Below are 23001 nucleotides of genomic sequence, written 5' to 3'. Positions count from 1 at the left end.
TTATACGATTAAACCCTGCAGTTTACATATATGTTTTCCCTTTCTGGTTTACAGATATGTTTATTAGACTTTGCTTGGAACAATGAAATGGAGAATGTATATATCAACAATACTAATAAGAGTAATGGGATTGGGCAGAAATCAGTCAACTTATGAGGGGCAGAATGATGAGAATGATGTTCATACTAACAAACTTGCAGCAATTATGCAAGCTGGAGATTTCTCGAGAGTTGGATCAAGCTTTTCCTGCTGAACCAAATAGATGCATTTTCTCGGCGATCACAGCTTTCATGGCATCTTTTGCGCATGCCAAAACATGTACCAGATCTTTCTTGGGGACTTCCAATGAATCCATGTAAGCCTTTCGGACTTCAGTGTTCACGTTGAACTTCCTCACACCGCGGTCAATACATCCCTATTGATACAAAACAAAAGTTCAGTCAACTTTCAACTGCCTTGAATCTGTTTCATGCTCTTTGGCTTTGGTTTTTCTATTACGTACGGAACCGTGATACATTAACATTTCTTTTGAGCATCTTATTCATAAAAAACTTCAGGAATTGAAGGTTTTTCATTAGTATTATTTGTACCTTGATAAGTTCTTGGGGCAAGCCAGATGCTCCATGCAACACCAGGAAAACACCTCTCTTTGAACTCAAGGCATGTAGATCCTGCAATTAACATATTTAAAATCGTCAACCGCAAACAGTCTCTCTCAGTGGAGTGGTCTATTTAAAGCATATCTAGTCGTTGCAATACTTCAGTGCTTTGGCACAATCTCTAAAGCATGTAAAGTTCATTGGCAACATGCATCACTTCTGGCACAAATGGTGATATGAGGTCCGTTATGTCAAAACTCTAGCATATATATATATATATATATATATATATATATATTGTACTGACAGCATTGGAGGCATGCTCCCCATGACCAAAATGGTACACCAAAAGGGTATGAAGGAACCCCGCAGTGGTGGCTAGTGATGCATAGATACGACCAACATGAAAATGAGAGTATATGAGCAAGTAGTAATTGACCTCAAGCAAATCAAGTCTAAGCTGCGGGCCATTCGCAGGGTACTTTCCATGAACATTTCCGATGCACACAGCCAAAGCATCTATACCGGTTTCATCAATGAATTCTTGCGCCTGAAAAACAAGTGAAGCAAAGTGTGATGGCTGGCGACATACGGGCTTGAGAGGATTTTGGAAAAAAAATGTAACCTGATTAACATCTGTAAGTCTTGCTTCATAATCTTCCACAGTCATGCCATCCTCAGTTCCAGACAGTCTCCCAAGTTCAGCCTCTACCAGCATATTTTTGGAGTGGGCCAAGAGCGATATGTACTTTGTAAATGAGATGTTCTCCTTGAATGGGAGATGTGAACCATCAACCATGACTGAGTCGAATCCCTGACAAGTTAAAATATGCAAATGCACATGTGAGTTTCCCATAAATTGCAAACAAAAAAACGTGATACTGCAGAATGTGGTATCTCTGACTATAATATGCGCCTTTTCATTCAAGACAAGAAGCCAACTCACCAAATCAAGAGCTTCCAACAGTCCTTGCTTTGAAGTTCCATGATCGAAGTGAACAGCAATAGGAACCTGCCATATACAAACTTTACTTCCAATATGTCGCGGTAAAAAGGCACAACAACAGATCATTCTCGTTCGTACAACATTTATCATTCCAATGGTAATGACCAAGAAGCGGAACATAAGATGTGAAAGTTTCTTCCCAACTGACCAACTTGATGTGTAAACTGCCATGGACAAATGCTTGCCCAAAGCTCTGAGATATAAAATAGAAGCTAGTAATTTGTTGCAATCTTGGAAGAGAAACTTCCATCCAAGTCCATCTAAGGAAGGAATTGACACACACACTCGAAAGATAAAGATAAAACCTGTTAGTAAATGCAGTCCCAAGTCCCCCTACAATGCCACAATTTGGCTTCACTTCGGCAATCTCACCAAGCCAATTTGTCATGGGAAACCATCTAAACTACATGACACCGTTTTTTAATAAACAAAGTTGGATTTTGGGGATTTTGGATTGAAGAAACAAAGGGAAGAAAACAGAGACTTTTGAGTATTGGGGTTCTAATTACCCTTGAGACATCTGCACCCATGTATTTATGTTGATCAGTATCAATCTAAAAATTAACAGCTAAATAGGAAGAGATGGTCATGGGAAATGGAGAAGAACAGCAAAAAGAATACCAATAAACTGGTGTGAAGAATTTATGCAAACGTCTTTCCCACTTTGCAAGAAAAATTTATCAGTGAGTATCAATCTAAAAATTAAAATTTTAATAGGAAGAGAGTGTTATGGGAGTGGAGAAGAACAGAGGAAGAATACAAATAAACTATGATAAGAAAAATTTGTCCAAGCGTCTTTCCAATATAAGGATAATTGAAGCGATACTATTACCAGCAACCACAATATGACTTTCATAAAAGCCCAAACAAGGGCATTATTCCTAACAAATGAAAGTAAAAAAGGACTTCGTTATACATTAACGTCATTAATTTGAGTATTCCAGCATTTCAAAGAAAGAAAGGTAGTTAATAAGAAAAGTACTAGGAATGAGCAGATAATGGCCTTAGCATATCATCCAGTTATCTTTTCAGGATGCCATCATTCTCTCAGAGTACCAGCAATCAGTTATACCGCATTGATTTCAAGATTAAAGTAGCATTATTGGGAACAAGAAGTTGCTAAACTGTTACTTGTCTAACTCATTAAGATAGTTAATGAATGTATGATCTTGATATCTTTTCTTAAATTTCAGTAGTCCTATCTTAATCTATTCCTCCTAAATATTTGAAATCCAACTTACGTTGGCATGCTCAGCAGCAGATATACAACAAGCAATCAAGGGAATCCCTGCTTGCTTCAAAGCACTTGGATGGATCTGTGAAAAAAAAAAACAAGAAACACTAAGAAAATTGAAGCTGTTCTGAAGTCAAAAACTCATTTGTTTTAAAAAAACAGGCATACCCATACAAGTGAAAAGTGAAGATTAACAACGTAAAGTTGTGATGAAAATATATTGCTCAATGTAAACCTGAAGTATGGCAGGACTATGTTCTTCCTCTGCTGCAGCAACAACTGCCTCAGCACCTTCCATATTATAAACGTTAAATGCTCCAACAGCATATCCACCATTTTCTGCACCCTTCATATGTGACCAATATTGTCAGCATCTAAAGGAATTACTATTTGAAATACCTATTACATTGGCACTTACAAGAAGGAGCTCTTTTGTTGAGAGCCTAGAAGGACGAGACCAAGAGTTAACAACTTCTGCTAGGGCTTTATTGTCACCAACATTACCTTGTACGCAGACAAATTGCGAAGGTTAGATGGTGTGATATTTAATTTTGATGGAAAAGGCAATGTGTAAACTATGAGTCAATGTACCAGGAAAGACAATGTAAGGTACTCCTGGATGCCTACTCTCAGGACCTAGCTGCCACAAAGGAACACCTGCCAGAGCTTGTCCAGCTATTTTCGCACGTTTAGCTTCTAGAGCTTTTGTAGCAAGATCAGACGATGTGATTCCACCCTAGAACAGAAGAACAGCAATGGGTATATACCACTAGCTCCAACAATCAAGACATAAACTCATTTCACGTCTAGTACTTTTCAAGAATATTAGTTGAAATGAGCCATAAACCAATAACTGAAACCAGAAAGCAGTGATCATATACATGTTGGATACATTTTTTTGTGAAGCTTGAAACGCACTTTTGGAAGGCATATTATTAAAAGAAAATTATCTTGTGAACGTCACATAAGAATAAATTGAACAAACTTTTATGATAAGACTTGAATAAAATCATTTTCATGGACGTACAATTTAACATTCTCTACGAAATTATTCTACTTAAATCGGTATCAACAAGTTTTCAATTCATTAGATGTCCTTTCTACACCAACTATTGCTATAATCGAAACTACATTGAAAGTTTTCCTTGGATCTGTGAAGAGTGGTAAATTCAGTGGCTGAGACTACTTTTATTATGTACAAACTACAAACTATGATTGCCACAAATTTGTCCATTTATTCTTATTCTCTCACACACATATATTTTTAAATTTACAGCGTAAACATAACCCGAAGAGAAAAAATTGCACAATGCCAAACTTAGCCTTAATATGGATTCATGATTAGAAACACACTCTTTCAAAAATATATCACAATCTCTAAATTAATTTAGGCCCAAATATATGTTAGATGTATCAATTTCAGTATTTCTTGAAAAATATATCACAATCTCATTGACTTTAATATATTTATGTCATGGATGGTTAAATAATCTAGGCAATATATAAAAAAAAGATATAATCAAGAACTGAATAAAAAATAAACAGGTTTTGAAAAAAAAAATCCTCTAAAAAGCTTCTAGATTTTTTTTTTTTCTATTTGTAAAGAATAAGAAAGGCATTTGTATGAAACAGAACCTTATTACCTATAATGAGAGACAAAAAGAAAAATAGAAAAATGATATGAGGATTTGTTAACAGATTCTCTGCACAAATGCACAATGGCATCAATAACACAATTTGGAACATTTAAACATTTAACATAAATTGAAAATTGAATCATCAAGCTCACTTTTACAGAGTAGAAACTAGAAATAAGGAAAGAAGAAAGGAAAACTAAAGAAGGTAGCAGCAATCATACTTAAGGGGGAAAATCTGTTCATATGGTTCAAATCACAATACCTTCGCAAGAATGTAACGGGGTCTTATCCTTATGCGCCTAACAATGTCCACCAAAGCAGAACTCACTTTGAAGTTGATATCCAAACTCTCTAATGGAGCTACCAAATGCGAAAAAAAAGTTTTGCTTTAATAACAAATCTATTTTATTATCTGCATCTTTTACTATAGTAAATACAGTATGCTATCAATTGAACAACACTTCCTTGCCCATATACTTTATGACATTTAATCATTTGCATGCTTACATAAATGAGAGAGATGGACTTACTTTTTCCAGTGATGAGTTCACGACTGGTCATTATTAATGTGTCCTTATTAGCCCCAATAAAAACTTCTGCCATCTCAGCTGCTTTATTGATCTCATCCTCCCTCTCTTCTACCGACTTCATGGCGAGTTTATCTACGGAAACCTACTCATACAAAGAAGGAAAAATTTGTCAACTTATCCCATTGAAAATAGTAAAAGACTCACAACATGAGAATTGAAACTCATTAGCAAGTGTCTTCTAAATTTAAAGAAAGATAAATAACCAACAGTAATATTGACAATATGTGAAGAAATTATGTATCTGGTCACCTCTATGCTTCTCAATATCTTGTGGCACTGTAATTTGAGTTCTGCAACCTGAAAGTTGTGGGAAATATGAAATATGAGCCTATATATAAAATGTTGAATGTCAGATGTATAAAAACCAAAATGAAGAATGGAGTACACCAGTTCTACCTGTTTTGTTGTTTTTGGAACATATGACCCCACAACTATCAGTCCACCAGTCTTTTCTTTGTTTATTCCAAGATCTTTTGGCACTATTGGAGCTTTAGGAATAATTCCAATTCGAGCAGACACAAAGCTAGCAGCAGTGCGGCATAAGAAATATTTTCCCTTTAACTCTGCCTGCATATTGAACTTAAAACTTAGGAGGAACCTTTTTGTTGTGGATTTTAGTAAAGCATGCCCAACAGTAGTGGCAATAATAACAAGAATAATACCAACAACAACAACAACAATAATGGAAATCTAGCAATAGGAAAAAAGTTTGCCTGGATCATTCCTGCAGCAAATACAGCCATATCTCTTTCACTTGCTGCATTGACTATGCATGTTGAACCCTGCATCACAAAGCAAAACAAAAAACACATCAGCATATCACATCATGTATGGTCCTGACAGAAGTGCAGTCCACATTGATGCAAAAAAGGGGAAAAAAACATTAAGCTTAACACCTGCCATGGTACAAGATTGTTCCATAGTATTGTGGAGGGTACAAACATGCTGAGGAGCCCCATGCTTGTGAAGGTATGGTGCTAAATTTTTTCATATAGACAAATGTACCAATGCTTGTTATCTCAATTAACTTAGCTGTAATAGGAAAACTAGAAATAAAAAGGACAATCACATGCTTCAACTATTGCATCCAGATTTGCCACGATAACATAGCGGTGGGACCAAGCAAACAAGACCCACAATGCTAGAATCTCTCTCTCAAGTGCCTAAGTGCATGCACAAACACAGATAAGCCACATGAATAAATACTAATCATAATTACCTTCGGTAAACTGCAAAGAAGCTCGCAGACAGCATCTGGTCCACCTTTTCTCAAAAGCTGGATAGAAATGGATGTTACACTGCTTGCAGGAATTCGGCCAGAAGTTTTCTCCTCAACCCACTAAAAATTTCATAGAATTTGAAAAGTTATTTTAACAACTGGCACTGTTGAATTTCCCATGAACATACATGCCATCACTGATATGAGAAAAGCGAGACCTCACGGAGGTTTGAAGATTTATAGCCAAAGGCAGCATCTTTAGCAAATTCAGTATCCCCTGCAGGAATAAGCCTACCAAATCATTGGATTAAACAGTATTAGTTACTAGCAAGATCTAATGAAAAATATCTAACAAAAATAGAAGCAAATACCAATCAGAATCAGCAACATAGTGTACGTCTCCAATAGTGTAACGGCCTCCTTGAAGAAAAAATGGGCATAGGATCCATGCATCCATTTCGCCTAGTACAGAAACAGCTGCATCTGCCTCCTACAGGTTGATAGGCAGCATTATCTACTTATACGAAGTATATTGTAACTTGTTATAGCTTTGACAATATATCGTGACTGTAATAAAAGCCCGTCCTTGCCTCTGGAAAATGACCACGTAATGTTGAGTCCCCTCTCAAAACAACAGTGTAATCAACGTTCTCAACTGATTTGGCTGCAGTACATAGGTTTCTGCAGATGTCTTTTATCAATGAACTGGCCTGTAAAGCAAAATATTGCCTACTCATAAAATAAGTCTTACATGCAAACTGTGTTCCTGAGCAGGAAACAAAATGTTGTCTTTCTTAAGCAAAAGATGATATGATAAGGAGCGCAAAGAGAGTGCAGCACAAAGAAACAAGTATCTACAATTGCTAACAAAGAATAAGATTAATGCCAGGAAACAGATTTCCGATATGATAGAAGTAAGTTTCAATTTTTGATAACCAACACTTTACGGAATGGACTACAACATATATTTTGATGTCATCTTCTTTACCTTCTCAGAATCCAAGGACCTAGAGTTGGTCAAAATGAAGAAGCATGAGGCCTTTTTTCTGAACTGCTCAACAATTGACTCCACACTCCTGTAATGGAAAGTGCAAAACAAATACAAAATTTAAGATGACTTCCAAAAGGAGCTGAAAAAAGGCTTTACCAGTTTCACATAAAAACAGAATTATAAATATAGAAAATTATAGCAAGTTTTTGAAAATGCAAAGAAATGCAACAACTTAGCTTTTGGTAATAAACCATATATTTCCCATCAAGTTCATATGGTATATTCAGAACATCTGTGTTGCCACATGTATAAAGAGAAAACACAAAAATTAAAAGTTTACCATTCTGTTAATACTTCAATATCATGAACAGTTTGCGTTCCAGTTGGATCATCATCCAAAACAACCAAAGTATTGGAACTGCTCTTGTTCAGCCTATGTATATCTTCAACTGGATCCCGTGGCCACTCAGGTCCAAGAGATTGCAAGGCAACATCTTTCTTCAGAGGCGGAAGTTTCCCTTCAACTTTAACACCTGTGAGGGTCTCATAAACCTACAGATATAGAAAATTTCGCAGTTACACTAGTAAAAGCCAAATTAACCACCAACAAAACTTTGGAGGCTGAAACAGAAACTTCATTAATGGTACATTCTATATTTTATTAATTAATAATTATCAATACCTTTACAACACCAGCATCATCTTGTCGACCCCAGCCAGCAGCAGAGCCTGCTCAGTATGCAAATTCATTGATGGATAACTAAAAAGGCAGATACATTTTTGCAATACAAAGTGCTTTCATATGTTGGGACACAATAGACTTGTTTTCATATGATGAACAATTTCATCACAGAATAAAGAAATTAAGTTCATATAATATATGGTTTCAATCTCCTAATATATAACTATGAGCAATCCAGAAGCCGAACACGCTACTTAACTTGATGGGTTAGGGCATTTCACATTATTTATACCATATTCTAACACTCCTCACGTGTGGGCTAGACAATCTGATGGCCCAACAAGTAGAAATTCAAAGCCCATTATGGGGCAAGCCCAAACATATGGCCAACTTCTCAATGGGTACTCAGTACGTGGGACATTCAAAGAAATGGGAGTTTATAAATTATGGAAGCCAAAGTTTGAACCCAAGACCTCCTGCTTTGACATCATGTTAAGATTAGTTACTTTGTCATTTAACCCAATAACTTAATTTGTTGGATTTGGGCATTTCACATCATTTATACATATTCTAACAATGATGATAGAAAGGTAAAAATGACATATTTGCAAACAGGCAGTGGCAAGAAATGGTGCAAGAATGTGAAAGAGTACAATCTGCAGCTGAAGTCTAGGTATATAATACGAAGGTGAAGTCACATGTCAGAAAAAAATGAAGAAACTTTACAGTACAGAAAATTCTCTCAAACCGCTCACCATCTCTTCAATATAACAGTCTTGCATTTTCAAGGTAGTATTTGACACTCGCTTGTTATAGATTCTTTTCGATGCTCACCATTAGCAGTCACTAAGATTAAGTTAAATGATAGGTAATGCATTAAATAAGCAGTTGGATTTAAATCACGTCGAAGAAGATCGAAGAGAGAGTTCTTAAAGGAGAAGAATCTATGTTGAGAAACTCCAGATATGGATGGTTTTTTTACTACTATATGCAATGGGCATAGTGGGCATTATGATATGGACGTGTGTTTGATATTTGGCTGTATTCATTGTATTGTAGTTGCTTCTAATCGGGTGGCATGCCCTTGATTCATTTTCTTAATAAATTCTATCATTCAAAACATACCATGTTTGGAGTGATCCGACCAAAATGTCTCACATCAAGAGTTGTTTCATCCTCTAATTTTCTCTAAGTCCTTTCAGCTACACGTGGTCATACTTTTAAGTTTTGGAAAAAGAAAAGCATAAATAAACAAAATGCTCCAGCTGCCCCTTCTATGGCTGCAACAACTCTCACTATGTCAGCATCGCTACTTATCATTACCAACTATATATTCCCTGTACTCTGTTGTAATCCCTGCTAAACCCGAAAAAGTAAAATATTGACTTTTGAAGTACATGTATCAAATGAAGGTTTTAGATTACCCCTTTCCCTCATCAACAAGAGCTATACTATTATCACAGAAAGGCTCTAGGAAACAAGTGACCAATTGCTTCGCATCAAAAAAACTTAAGAGGAAGGATAAAACATAAAAGGCAAAATTAATTGTGATTTGCTGTTAGAATACAATACCTGACAAGAACAGTTGGTGCGCAACATTTGAAATATGAAGCGGAACTTTACGAGATGTGGATTCACGAGTAACAATGCCCTGCAGGCAATTATAATGGTTATTGTAGAGAGAAACTTTACTAAAAGTTGATCTTTAGAGGACAAATTGCAACGTGGTTATCAGTCTGACCAGATCCTTCACAAAGATATCAAGTGCTGAATATGGTGTATAATCATTGTCCAACATGTGAGGCACACGATTCTCAAACATCCTGCAGCAGAAGTAAAAACTTCTTATAATTAAGCACGATGATTGACAAGAATCTGGAAATACCTGGCAAGATATTATAACTACACAAGGGGTTTGTTTTAAGTGAAAAAAAAATTAATAATCAATGATTTTACAAAAGATAAGATGTGAAACAGGCAAGAGAAGTTACATTTTCACATCACAAACAGCATGACCTAGCAAGTATGTAAATATTTTCAACAGCTATGTTAGTTTTCTCCACTGCATTAACCAAGAAAAATGTCAATACATGATTTTAGTAAGAATTTAGAACTTGCAGAGCTTGATCTCACATGTTGATATACATAGTTATGTGCACAATCAGTATTTGAATAAACTGCAATTATTTCGTACATGTTAGCCCCCCTTCGGAAATTTATACTTTATTAGATCATGAAACACTAGTATTCATTGTGAAGAATTATACAAAAAGTCTAAGAGTAAGAGAACAAATGTACTAGTAAGTTGGGTGATTATTAAAAAAAATTATGGTATGGATGAGGGAATTCTTCTAACTTCAAATATTATAAGAAAATTGTGGATGGTCGAATTTTTCTTAGACGAAAGAAAGATAATAGAAAAGAAGCTACAGCAGGAAACGTCCACCAGTCTTTAAAGCTCATTTACGAGTTTAATTTTCAAATGTTCCTTTTCTTTTGTCAGAACTTAAAGGCAAGGTTCATAGGCTCAATCCAAAAAGAACAACAGATTGGAGGTATTATAATAGCAGTGTGGACGGTACAAACCATGATGTTCCCTCACTATTCGAGATGATATCATAGAGGACTCTTGTATTAAGGCCTAATCGAGCTCCAAATGCCACTGCCTCAGCCGCTGATGCTATATGAACTCCAGCAAGCAATTGATTAACCATCTTTACACCACTGAAGACATAATTCCAGAGGAATAGAATGTCAATTTGCTTGTGTGGCAAAATCAAAACCTTGAATGCTTTTACTGTCATATTCAGCTATGCTTATGTGCCAGAGAACACATGATTGCATGAAATGACACTACACTGCATGCCAAGAAAAAAGTTGACTCAGAAAAATACCTTCCAGCTCCACATCCTCCTTTGATAATATACAGCTTCTCGCTTAATGCTGTAGAAACATACAAGACGAAAAAAAATTGATTTCCAGAAAGCCCTTCACCCAAAAGTGGAAACTACAGATCATGGTAATTACCAGAGAGAACTAAACCAGCAGACCTAAGGGCATCGTCCGTACCAGAAGCCATTATCTGACAAGAATTTACAAGTTCAATGAAAAATTTCAGTCAAAAACCCACAAATGGTATCTTTTTCAGAATCAAAAGGTTCCAATTTTGCACCGTAAGTTCACCCATGGAGGCCCTCTTAACACCACCAGACACAGGAGCATCGACCAGTTTCAAATTCTTTCCTTCATCTACAACATTAGCATATTTGGTCATGAGAGTAAAGAATAAATAGAAGAAAGAAATTGTAGACAATCACATCAAATAATAGAGAAAAAGTGCTCAGGGTCCTGAATACAAAACTGTGTAACATGTCAAGATAGTACCAATGCAATTGTGATTACCAAACTGAATAATAAATCAGGTGAAGTTTCATGACGAAAGTACACATGGATTGATCAGCCAGATGATTTTTAAGAATTTTCGGTAGTAAGATTCCATTTATATCTAAAGGTGTCCGATGAATACAAAAGATTCTACACTAAAAAAGGAGTACAATGCACTTGATACTTGAGTAATTAAGAGTAACTTTTATCATTTTCCTTGCAAGGAATCCAGACCTTCAGCCCAACTAGTTCTAAACACAGTGAGCCAATTATTTGCCCTGGATCCATTGGTAGCATGAAATACCTGTCAGCACAACATAGGAAATTTTACAATCAAGAAATCCGTTCAGTGAAGAGTATCTGAAGTCAAGGATCCACTTGAACTTGACCATGGAATCACAAGAGCAGCTAACCAAATCAGCTCTATTTGTTGGCATTGATTCATTTGCCTTTCTTCTTCTAATAGCGACATGAAACTGCCCTTTTGCCGAGGAAACCATAGTTGACTTTAGCATTGTGTTAAGATGTTATCAAAAGGTGATGAGTGTGTGCAAGAAAGAGAGGGAGTATAGTTTGGAAGTGTTTATTTGATGGTGTTCTAGGATATTATGAAATATGCATGACCTAATGAGTTCTAAACCATGACAGTTCCCCTTTCTTTTTTTATCATTTTGTGTGTATATTAATTTAATGCATCCTCAAGTGCTTGTAAGCATTTATATCATCCTGAATCACCATAGTATGAAAGTTCAAAGTTCTCTATGGAACCATCATCATCACTCATTAATAGAGGTTAAACTATCATCAACAGTGAGTGCCTCCTGTTTTAATACAATTCATTGCTAGAAGATCTAAAAAGACGGGTAATTCAGGTCAATCATGAACAACATAGTAGATTGTATCAAATCTAACAAAGATAAAACTCTCACAAAACTTGAAGTTAGAAAGACGAGGTATCAAACATTGATTTTCTTTCTATACCTGAAAATACTGTCATTATTATCTTATCTCCCCATTTCATGTTGTTTTCAAGCTCTTCTGCATTGTCTAATTTATTTAGGAGCCCTAAGTGTTGCTAATCCAATGTCCTATTCTTACTACCTGACATGGACCCTAACTATGCTTCAAGACCTAAGTTCCTGCTGCCTAACAAAGTAACTATGGATATTCCATCAGAGCTCCTTATCTTCATTCAAAAGGTGAGTTTGAGTTCTTCAGTTGTTTACCACGTTTTTTTTTAAAACGGGTCATACTACAACTCAGTTTATAATAATATATCACTTCACCAGATCTGTCTAGACCTGGTCCATATATGTCGCTTGCATTCTATCACAATCATCCCATATTAATTTAATACATAAATCCCCATGATACGCAACCTGGAGTATTATTTGCTATGTGTTAATGAAAAGTTGAAAACAACTGAAACGGTACATTGTGCAAGACAGAAACAAAAAGATGTTTTCAAGATTTCTAGCAATAGTAAAACTGGAGAATATAACATCAAGGATTATTAATCAATATATCATTTGAGCCAAAATATTTTTCTAAAAAAAATGCACCTAAGCGAGAGATTATTATGTAATTCAAACCATTATTTCAAAGTGACAAAAATAATGCCATTCACAAATTGCTGTTCGCATATTGAAAAATGCACAACAAAACACCAATAGGACAAACCATGGAGACGTTGCTCAAGTAGGTTCACAAATGCAGGAGATACGGTAGATGAAAGGATGACAGATGCTCCTGATGGAAGAGCTACAGAACAGGGAAGACAAGTCAGTTCGGTTGCCAAAAACCAAATGATCTTACTGATCTTACTTAAGGGTGGGGGGAACCCACCTTGAACTGCGCCCAGATCTCCATATAAAACACTTTCAGCTTGAGCCTCGTTTGTCACCATGATAACAAGCACGTCAACATCTACAAAAGAAATGCATGAGAAACGGATGGATTCTCTCTTCACAAATAGATTTAGATTATGAAATCACTATTCAAAGGAATAATTCTTCTTTTTTCTTTGTGATCTCATTTAACCAATGGTCTAGTTTCAGCCCAAGGTAGAAAATCTCTCTAAAGTTAACGTTCCTAAGTTCAAATTAAATTGCATGAAGCCATGAAGAGCAGAAGTATGAAAGATCACAAACTACAGTCCCTTTCTAAAAAAAACTCAAATCAGAACTCATCAATTTGCATGTGTTTAAAGAAAGATTTTATAAGGAAACTGTAAGAACCAAGAAGCTCCGAATACAAGTATTCACAAAAATCAGCCAAAGAAAATGTGTCGATACAGAAATTTTCGTCAGCAAAACCTTTTGATCTAACGAGATCGCTTTATGAAGGACATAACAAAATTTCACTCTTATATGCATCCTAAGAATGTTAGAAGTTAATTATTCATGATGTCTCGGACAGAGAATTTTATACAGCAAGCCTTAAGGCTGAATCTAAAAAGACTGCTTTATGAAGGAGATTACCCCCAAACTTCACCTCCATTACTTTCTTCAATAAGGATTGGGATTCAATCCCTTCCCTGGCGGGACCCAACCAATTGAAATAGTGGTGCTCCTCAACTCAATTGTTAATGTTTTTAGCATATTCAATATGCAATTATATCTAAAATAGCCAACTGCTTGATCGATTACGAGTATATTCTCAGCTCTCTACTTAACAATCACTACGTTTAAAAATAAAGCATATAAATAGATGAAAGATGCAAGTCACACCACAGAGAAAAGCAGTTGTGGATGTTAGGACATAGGATGCTTTGGGGGGAAGGGGAGGGGATTCCAAGAGGAAATCAAGGGCAAAATTTGAAAAGAAGAGAAGCTAAGGAGGTCTACAAAGGACTATTTAGAAACATTTTTCAATAAATTTCTCTTTTACGTCCATAGAGAAAAGTAATGTCATGGGGCATAAGCATTAACATGCATGAACTACAAGCAATACTCTGACACTTTCCTTAACCTTTACTACGGCACTTCCTGTTCAAGAAGAACATACCTAACAACAATCCTCTTAGAAAAACCTAATGATCTTTCCACCTTCCTCACCAAAATCGAACAATTTGTTTAGCTATGGAGTTAGAAAGGTACACCTTTAAATGTGCCTCAATTCAAATTACCTTTTGATACTTCCAAAGGTGAGTCAGCTACAAAACCGCCAGCATTTGCAAACCGTGTTAACGACGGTTTATAAACCTGCATCAAGACAAAGATTCAAGTCATTCAACCTTGATGCAATGTGCATAGTTGACTCTGCTGGGAACAATTCCAGAGTCAACTGGCTCAATAAATTCTCATGCCAGATAAGTGACAGGATAACTATATCATTTTAGAATTCAGCCACAGGTATGGAATTGATCCAACAAAGTAAGACAAACCAAAGTAAGTGAGTACATCAAAACCAACAACACTGAAATTTGATTGCAGCAGGTGAGTTGCCATGCCAAATCCCATTGCTCCAAGACCAATGAACCCAATTCGGCTCACAGTAGCAGACTTTTCAACAATTTGGGAAGCCAGTTGCTCTGGGCTGTAAGTTTCTTTGTTGGCTGCATCTTCTATATTCACTCCAAACACTTTCTCCCATACCTGGAAATTAAGTGTGAAACAAAATAACAAAAAAATAGCATGGTACTTTTCTCTAACCCAAGGCCTAAAAGGTAAGCTACACCTCCAGCTATCGGAATTTAAAAAACCAAAAGAACTAAATAATAACCTTGATCAATGTGAAATTCACATCACCTCCATGACCATAGGAAGACCCTGAAGATAAATGTACAAATTTGTTGATTAGAAACTTCTTTTTGGGACATCTGTGATGTTTGCATCCAATCATAAACAGTTGGCTCATCATGTGGCTATTTTACCCAGAATGAGCTGTTGATGAGCAACCGCCAAAAGTGGAAGAGGAAAAGTAAGCGATTTTGCCTTGTCCAAAATGATCCCCTAGAATGTCAAAGAGGAATTGTTTTCAAGGAACGTCTTTCACTTAATGGAAAGCACCAAGCAGGTGCAACATTAGCATGTGTGAAACTTGAAGGAGAAGGACTAACTTTTTCCCAATCAATATTTTTTTTAAACATCCATTCAAAACACGTGCATAAAGAAAATGATAGAACCATGCATTACAGGTTCATCTCCTACTCTTAATAAGTTTCCTCAAGATTTTCAAACAATAAATAACGCAAACAAGCAGACAATATGCATTAGATGGTCTTATGCAATCTATCCTTACATGTGATCCCTAAAAGTCTATCTTTCCTTTTACTTTAATTCGTCAACAATTATCAAGAATTCCAGATCTTAGTTCTTATCAAACCCCAAAAGTCTTACTTTCAAAAGGCCAAACCACAATGCAACCTAAGTTAATTCCAATGTATACTAAAACCCATAAATCTCTTTGGAGCTTCTGTTACTGGGTACTTGTGAAGTACCACTCAAAGAATAAAACACCAGTTATCCTACATGACTTCCCCTGTTCTTCAATCCACTGGCCGCCAAGCCATGTCTAAATCTTTGGGAATGGGCTTGAGAAAGAGTTTGATGCCGGTAATCTCTTTCAGTGGTTTTGCACAAATGTTCCAAGTTAGTATTTGAATCTGGGCATGAAGTTGGGCTTAAGTTAGTGGTTGCCGGTTGGCAACTTGAATTCTGGTTCGGTTTATATTGGATTTAAGTCGTGGAGCTCTTGCAGCTGATGAAGGGGGTGATTGTCATTGGTGATGGTGGCCCAGGAAGAGAAAGGGATGAACAGGGACGTTAGCTAGAGGTGTTATCACAAGGTAAAAGAAGTGATGAAACCTTAAAAAAGCCTCTGTATTTTTTTCTACAATTTGATCACAAGAAAACAAGTAAATGGATTTAATAGAAACATCATATTTTGAAGACAAATTGGTATAATGTGCCATAGGTTTTATTCAATACGGGTAAATGATTTAACAGACAGCTGTAAATTAAGCAGCATATAAATGTGTACACTATATAATCGAGAGAAGAGAGAATGTACATGCAATAGAAATGTGTCATAAAGATCGGAAAAGGGTGTTTTATAAAAGCACTCAGTCCATGCAAATTCACATATCATGACATCATACTTGAACAAAGGAACCCAGTATTATTGAACTTACCATATTTTCAACATAAGAATTCAGGGAACAAGGCTTTGCCTCGCCTCCTAACAACTTTAATATATGATTCTTGAAAACCCTGCTCGAACAAAACAAATTAAAAGAATTGAGAAAAGGCAGGCTGAGACGTAAACCTGTATATGAAACCATGAGAACCCCCTAAAAACTATTTGATTGTTGGTTAAATCATAAACAGCAACTCTGACTTTTTGACAGTTAAAAAGATAATCATTAACAAGAAATAAATAGAACCGGTATGAGTGCTCCACCATGAATTTCCAGCAGCATTGGAAATGATGTTGTAGATTGTCCAAGGATGAATTCTAGCTTGAGCACCAAGAGTAATAGCCTCAACTGAAGCAACAAGATGAATACCCTTGAGCAGCTCATTGACCATTATGATTTTACTGCAATGGGAAGATGAGAAGCATTAAATTCTTGGGACTCCCACTCAAACCAAAAAAAATGCCATTGAAGAAGCTCTGTGATCCAAAAGTCATATTTGATAAGGGTTCATCTATGCAGTTTAAAGGGAATGCACCCCTCTGCAGTGATCTTGTAGAGAAAACTCTACAAAATTTAAACAGTCACATTATACTCTAGCCTTTTTCTTGTAAAACAAAAATTCAATGCAGATTTGAGAAATAACAGAAATGCACACAATTCGAAACACGCCACAAGGTTATCAGCCATACACTCCCACAAGAAGTGAAGCGTCTCCCTTCTCATTGATAATAGTACAAAATTAGTTACGAATAGGGAAAAAGAGGATAGAAAAACCAGGAAATTTTTTTTTCCTCGTGCACCTTTGTGGGGCTTATAATGCAAAAAAAATAAATAAATTATAAAACGAAGATTATGATGCAAGCAATCAAAGACAAGCAGATCATGCGACAGATATCTAATTGCTATTTTTAAGTAGCACATGTTGCAAACTTTCACTTCTACAAGCCAAAATAAATTTGCGTTACTACCAAATAATTGACCAAAAATGTTACAGCAGGAAAATTCAAAGAATAAACTCACCTTCCAGCACCAACTTCACCCTCCAGAATGAAAAGCTTTTCGCACATTGCTGTTAAGGACAGAGGGCAATAATTTGACCATAAAATGAAATACAGGCAAACTAACAAGCTCTATAAAAAGAGGAAACAAAGTAATCATTGCATATTAAACGAAGCTTACCAGAGAGAATGGGTCGAGCTTTTGCAATGGCCTCAGAGCTTCCTGAGGACGTAATCTACAACATTAAAAAAAGATCAGTGGTCTACCTGAAACTCAACAACAACAAATAAGCAAGGTAGAGAAGAGAGAAGATCACATTAACAGGATATAAGATTACCATGATTTTTCCATTGGATGCCCCCCTAAAGGCATATGCATCTATTAGATAAACTGTCTCACAAAGTTCTGCAGATGAGTAAAATGCATCAGCAAAAAAGGAATGCAGAAGGTACATTTTCAGAACGAAATGCAAGAGAACTTATAAAAGAAAAAAGATGTCATGAAACCTTTTTCGTGGTTAAGCTAACTAAGTGTGGCTGGGATATTGTAGGAAAATTATAATATACAGGATGAAAAAGTAGATGTCTCACATCCAAGATTTATGTCACAGCCTTTCTTCACATAAATATACATACAAATCAATGGCACCTCAAAAATCATAAGTATGTCACATTTTACTTAAAATGTTATTTACACATTTAGGGTTTAAAAATGTTAAAGATACAAAGAAGACAATGAAAGTGAGCAAAACTTAAAAATTTCCTAAAATGAAAATTTGCAATGTCAAGATAGAACACCATTAAGCAGAAGATAAGAGCTACACTGTGGAATCCTTCTCACAAATCAATACTAAACTCCTTGGATGAATGATGTTCATGAAGGAAAATGAGTTCACTAAATATTGTGCCTTCCACAAGGTTTATATCATACTTTGCCCAAAATGAAGTTAACAGATTTTTAGATCAGTAGCTTCAGCAGAAATGACTAAGGACAGAATTTGAAGGATACATAATCTACGTGATAATTGTGACTGGTAAATAAAACCTATAATACTTCGTTAGGTTTTTGAGAAAATTTCAAGGAACAAACTCAGTAGACAATGTAAGGATATCTCCATCTAAGATTAAAAAAAACAACACCGCGCTCAAGGCTCCCATAATGGGCAGAGTCAGCCAAGATGTACATAGACCTCCCCCCCCCCCGCCCCCCGACAAAATATGTGGAGAGACTGTTTTCAGGAATTGAACATGTGATCTCTAGGTTAAGAGATGCTGGTATTATCAGATGATGTATCCTCGAGCAGAGCCAACAATTTTGGCACCTTGAGTATATACCTGCGAGGGACTTCTCCAGCTTTTGGATATATGATGGCAATATGACTGAATGGAATACGATCACAGACCCTTCTTTCATCCCTGTATATCATAAAGATGCATATGTATATCAAGCAAGTGATAGTCATATAACATTATCTATAAAGAAGTTTCAACAAGACCTTTCAAAGCATTCTCAGGGCTGAAAATTACATCATCAATTTGATCTGCATCAGCAACTAATAGTAAAGCTGCTACATCTGCATAAAAACACATCAGTGTGAATCCTAAGACAAAGGGCATATTGACATGTAGGCAGGACAGCATTCCCAGAAATCATGGGGAATAAAGGGCTCATTATAGCAACGACATGGTTACATACTTGCATAAACAAAATTTTGAATTTCGAATATAATGTGCTGAAAAATTGGTGCTCATAAAAAAGTGACAAAGAAAACCAGAATATTTGAGTAGTATTTAAAAAATAAAAAATAAAAAAACTCTCTCGCGTACAAGGCTGCCGCAGTGGGTGGGGTCGGGGACAGGTAGGATTTACGCAAACCTTACCCCCACATAATATTTGAGTAGTATTTAAATTTCCAATATAGTAGGTTTCACTTAAATCATGTGATAACAATTAAAGTGAAATCCATATGCGGAAACTGAAAAGTTATAAAACCAAAAATTCAGCATATGGTAGTATCCAATTTAACTTTAATGTTTCATTTCATCATTCCACAAGCAGTGAAATATCGCATGCTGCATCAACATACAGAAGGCCTAATATAAACACAAAGTTTGTAGTGTTTTTTTACAAGCAGATAATTATCAAATCATGCTGATGGGTCGAGAACATGTCAAACAACAAAGTATGCATAATAATCAGTTTCTTAGCAATGACAAAAATAAAGCACCAATTGGAGGTCTCTTTCTATACAAAAACAAAGTAAGGTGAATGGACATAGAAAACTAAAGGCCTATCAGAAGGTCCACAGAGTCAAAACAGAGAAAGAAAGGGGAAAAATAACTAATCCTGAACACATATAAATAATGTTGGCAGCTAGGCATCAATAAGTAGCTGGGACTGGAAGAGTACAATATATTCATGGAGTATCATTGCCAATTTTTTTGTTGTGGCCCCAAATATTGATAGGATACAAATCCATGCAATTATGCAAATCTGTGCAAGACCTCAAATTCAAAACCATGTGACCATAGTTGACTAAAGCATTTGGCCCTCAGAAAATAATAAAACAAAAATCTCGAAAAATCAGAAGCGAAAAACTGTATTTACCTTTCCCTGCCTCAAGCGGGCTCCCACATTTAATTCCACCTAGATTCAAAAACTTATCCATCAAAGTATCCTGAACCTGCAGATAAACCAATTGACCCTAAGAAAATTACTTTCCGCCTTCCGACACACAGAACTAGTAACACAGACTACCACATCATTGCATGGTTGCTCCAGAGACAACATGACAAGCAATTCAAAGTATATCTATCAAAGTTATGCATCATTATAACAACTTTTGTAGTTATTAATGGAACTTTTGATTAAGAATCATATGAAAGTAGCTTATCAATAATAATAATAATCATATGAAAGTAATAAGATAATGAACTGTTGTAGTTATTAATGGAACTTTTGATTAAGAATCATATGAAAGTAATAAGATTAATCACAAATGATCAACTCACTTGTGTCACAACACTAGGGTTCAAGAGAATAACTACATCCATTAGATTCCAAGGGGTACACAATTAACCTGGAATTCTTTTTTCCGAATTTGAAAACCATGAACAGATAATTATTTTCAGGCTTCACGGATTGTTTCCCTCAACATCTAACAAGTTCATCAAGACATATTATTCTCTATGACTTCTCCATCAACTCATACACTTCAAGTAAATCAAAGAATCGCGTAGTAGAGTCGCAAAGATTGAAAAACACCTGGTGGTAAGCTTTAACTTGGTAGCTACATCGAAGAAGTGAAGCGGCCAATTCCAGGCTCAACTCGTCCAAGCCAAAGAATCCAACCACGCCAGCACCTTGAGACGCCATTGCTCAGATTCCCCGGAGACCAAACAGTTCTTCAAAAACTTGCTAAGATTGCTTGTGTATCACTCTCTACACACGAATTCCACGTCTTTTTTGCTTTCCTAATTCTAAACTTCCTTTCTCGCTTTAAATACTGTATCCACGTGTTTGAAACCATGGAGGGTATTTCCGACTTTTTCAGTTGGGTATCCATATTCCTTTAGGACTGTTGAGTAGGACGGTGGGGCTAAAAACGTCAAAAAGGATATATTCTTTGTACCAAGAACATGCGTGGCATTGACGAGGCATGGCTTAACATACCATTTTTTAAATTTATATTATATTAACATTTAAAAGCTTTTCTTTATTTTATTATTAAATTTATTATTATTTCAAATTAAACAATGATCATATAATTACATGTATACTTTTTCAATAACCGATGATAGGGTAAATGATACTTTTGATCACTGATAGATATGTCATGTTACAACACAGTCCCTCACGTTTCAAATGTTACAAATTGATCATTAGAATAACTGACTTGTTCCATTGTCAACTTTTCTTGTGTTTCGATCAATGAAAACTCAATTTAAACACGTGGCAAGGACATTTGAATCCAAATTTCATATAAGCATGTGCCAGTCCACTTAAGCTAAAAAAATATTTTATATTCGGTCAAATAGACATGTCAGTTTGTTGACTAATCGAAACACAAGAAAAGCTAATCGTAGAACAACTCAGTTATTCTAATGATCAATTTGTAATATTTGAAACGTAATAGACTGAGTTGTAACAGAGTTTATCTGTCAGTGACTAAAAGTAATATTTACACACAGATGATATTATACGTAGTTGTTCTCCGAACATCCGATTACGTCTAAACTCGTGTAATAATCCACAAAACAAATGTGCGGACATAAATATTTTTGTTACAAGGAAAAGGAACACACATGTTGATGATAAGAGAAAGAATGGCCTACAAATACTACTAGAGAAAAGCATTTGAGGTAGACAATGATTGTTGGAAAAAAAAAACAAGGTGAGGAAGCTTCACACAAGAATAGTAATGTAAAGCATGTGTATTGGAATGTACATTTGAATCCAAAATGCCAATGCGTAATCACAATAAAGACAATTTTGGGACCTTCATGTTCTGTAAAGTGTAAGCAAGATAATGGCTTGAAATTTATATGGGTCAATTTGGCAATTTTAAATATTAAAAATCAAGTGATTTGATTTATAAGATAAAAGTCAATCTCAAACATTTGAACACTTTCTATAGGGCAAACCGGTAAAATCGTACAAGTCTTGGGTCAGGAGCGAACAATACCTTAAATGGATTAGTTACAGGCTTTGTGGACTTGTCTCGTGCAGATCCCATCTTCGAATCTCTTTGAAATTGTTAGTATACGTTAGCAATTGACATTCATTCTGTTTTTCCTAAATTATTTTTTCAAAAATTGTTTGGAAGATTTTTATTTTATTTTATTTTATAGGTCTGGCATGTCTTAAGATAACATAAAAAAAAAATCACACTTATCATCATCGTTATTTAAAGAGATACGACAATTGAACCTTATCATATTAAATGGTATTATCCATTTAGTTAACTTCCTTTTTTTGTATGATAAATTTAATTAAAACCAAAATATTAATAATAATATGGGTCCATTGGACTTTTGTAGCCCATTCGGCCGCATAATGTAGGGTTTTTTGGAAAAGTAACACTTTCCAAAACTCCTTTTTGAAAACTAACTCACTTTTTTTAAAACATGAAATCTAACACTTTTTTGAAAGGAATTGTCCCAAATACCCTTATTCCACATGATTTCATTCAAAAACCTTTTCCCCTCTTCCTGCGACATCACTTTTCAATTCGTTCTTCTTTCTCTTCGTTCTTCTTTCACTTCAACCCTGTTAATCTACGATTTTTGTCTCATTCGACCACCCCTCTGCACCTGATTATTCATGGGTATGTTTTATTTAATTTTGTATTTGTGATTTGGGTTTCGAGTTTTCATTCGAGCAGTTTAGGATACTTTGTGTGCTATGTTCCAGTATTTCATATTTGTTGTTTCGAGTATTTTGTTTTATCTGTTCGAGTATTTCATAGTTGTTGTTCGAGTATTTTGTTGTATCTGTTCGAGTATTTCGTTTTATTGTTCG

General features: G+C 35.6%; 1 protein-coding gene across 1 annotated transcript; it reads right to left on the bottom strand.

Annotated features, from left to right (window-relative positions):
- Nucleotides 1–3: 3 nt before the first annotated feature.
- LOC119986656 lies at nt 4–20949 on the bottom strand. Its single transcript, XM_038831300.1, has 42 exons — nt 20746–20949; nt 20089–20164; nt 18977–19054; nt 18816–18896; nt 17819–17886; nt 17662–17716; nt 17503–17551; nt 16746–16883; nt 16477–16555; nt 15217–15295; nt 15066–15112; nt 14744–14938; nt 14470–14545; nt 13188–13268; nt 13023–13103; nt 11131–11207; nt 10986–11040; nt 10853–10901; nt 10545–10682; nt 9700–9781; nt 9531–9609; nt 7959–8005; nt 7617–7828; nt 7274–7361; nt 6876–6995; nt 6657–6775; nt 6504–6576; nt 6286–6405; nt 5780–5848; nt 5463–5633; nt 5316–5363; nt 5007–5148; nt 4739–4836; nt 3431–3575; nt 3258–3343; nt 3075–3185; nt 2847–2921; nt 1546–1611; nt 1225–1413; nt 1039–1149; nt 591–671; nt 4–415 (listed from the first exon to the last, which is right to left on the bottom strand). The coding sequence occupies exons 1-42, from the start codon at nt 20854–20856 to the stop codon at nt 236–238; spliced, it is 4125 nt and encodes a 1374-aa protein (XP_038687228.1). The 5' UTR covers nt 20857–20949; the 3' UTR covers nt 4–235.
- Nucleotides 20950–23001: the final 2052 nt, after the last annotated feature.

Source organism: Tripterygium wilfordii, chromosome 20, assembly GCF_013401445.1.
Source record: "Tripterygium wilfordii isolate XIE 37 chromosome 20, ASM1340144v1, whole genome shotgun sequence".
Taxonomy (NCBI): domain Eukaryota; kingdom Viridiplantae; phylum Streptophyta; class Magnoliopsida; order Celastrales; family Celastraceae; genus Tripterygium; species Tripterygium wilfordii.
This window is presented reverse-complemented; position numbering and strand designations above follow the sequence as displayed.

Bases quoted from the DNA above. Each gene is read 5' to 3' on its own strand.
- LOC119986656 (XM_038831300.1), bottom strand. From the start codon at position 20,856: ATGGCGTCTCAAGGTGCTGGCGTGGTTGGATTCTTTGGCTTGGACGAG. The intron at 15,113-15,216 runs GTAAAATAGCCA...ATTTATCTTCAG, and splicing joins TCATCAACAGCTCATTCTGG to GGTCTTCCTATGGTCATGGA. The intron at 1,612-2,846 runs GTAAGTTGGATT...TGTATATGGCAG, and splicing joins CTGCTGCTGAGCATGCCAAC to GTTCCTATTGCTGTTCACTT.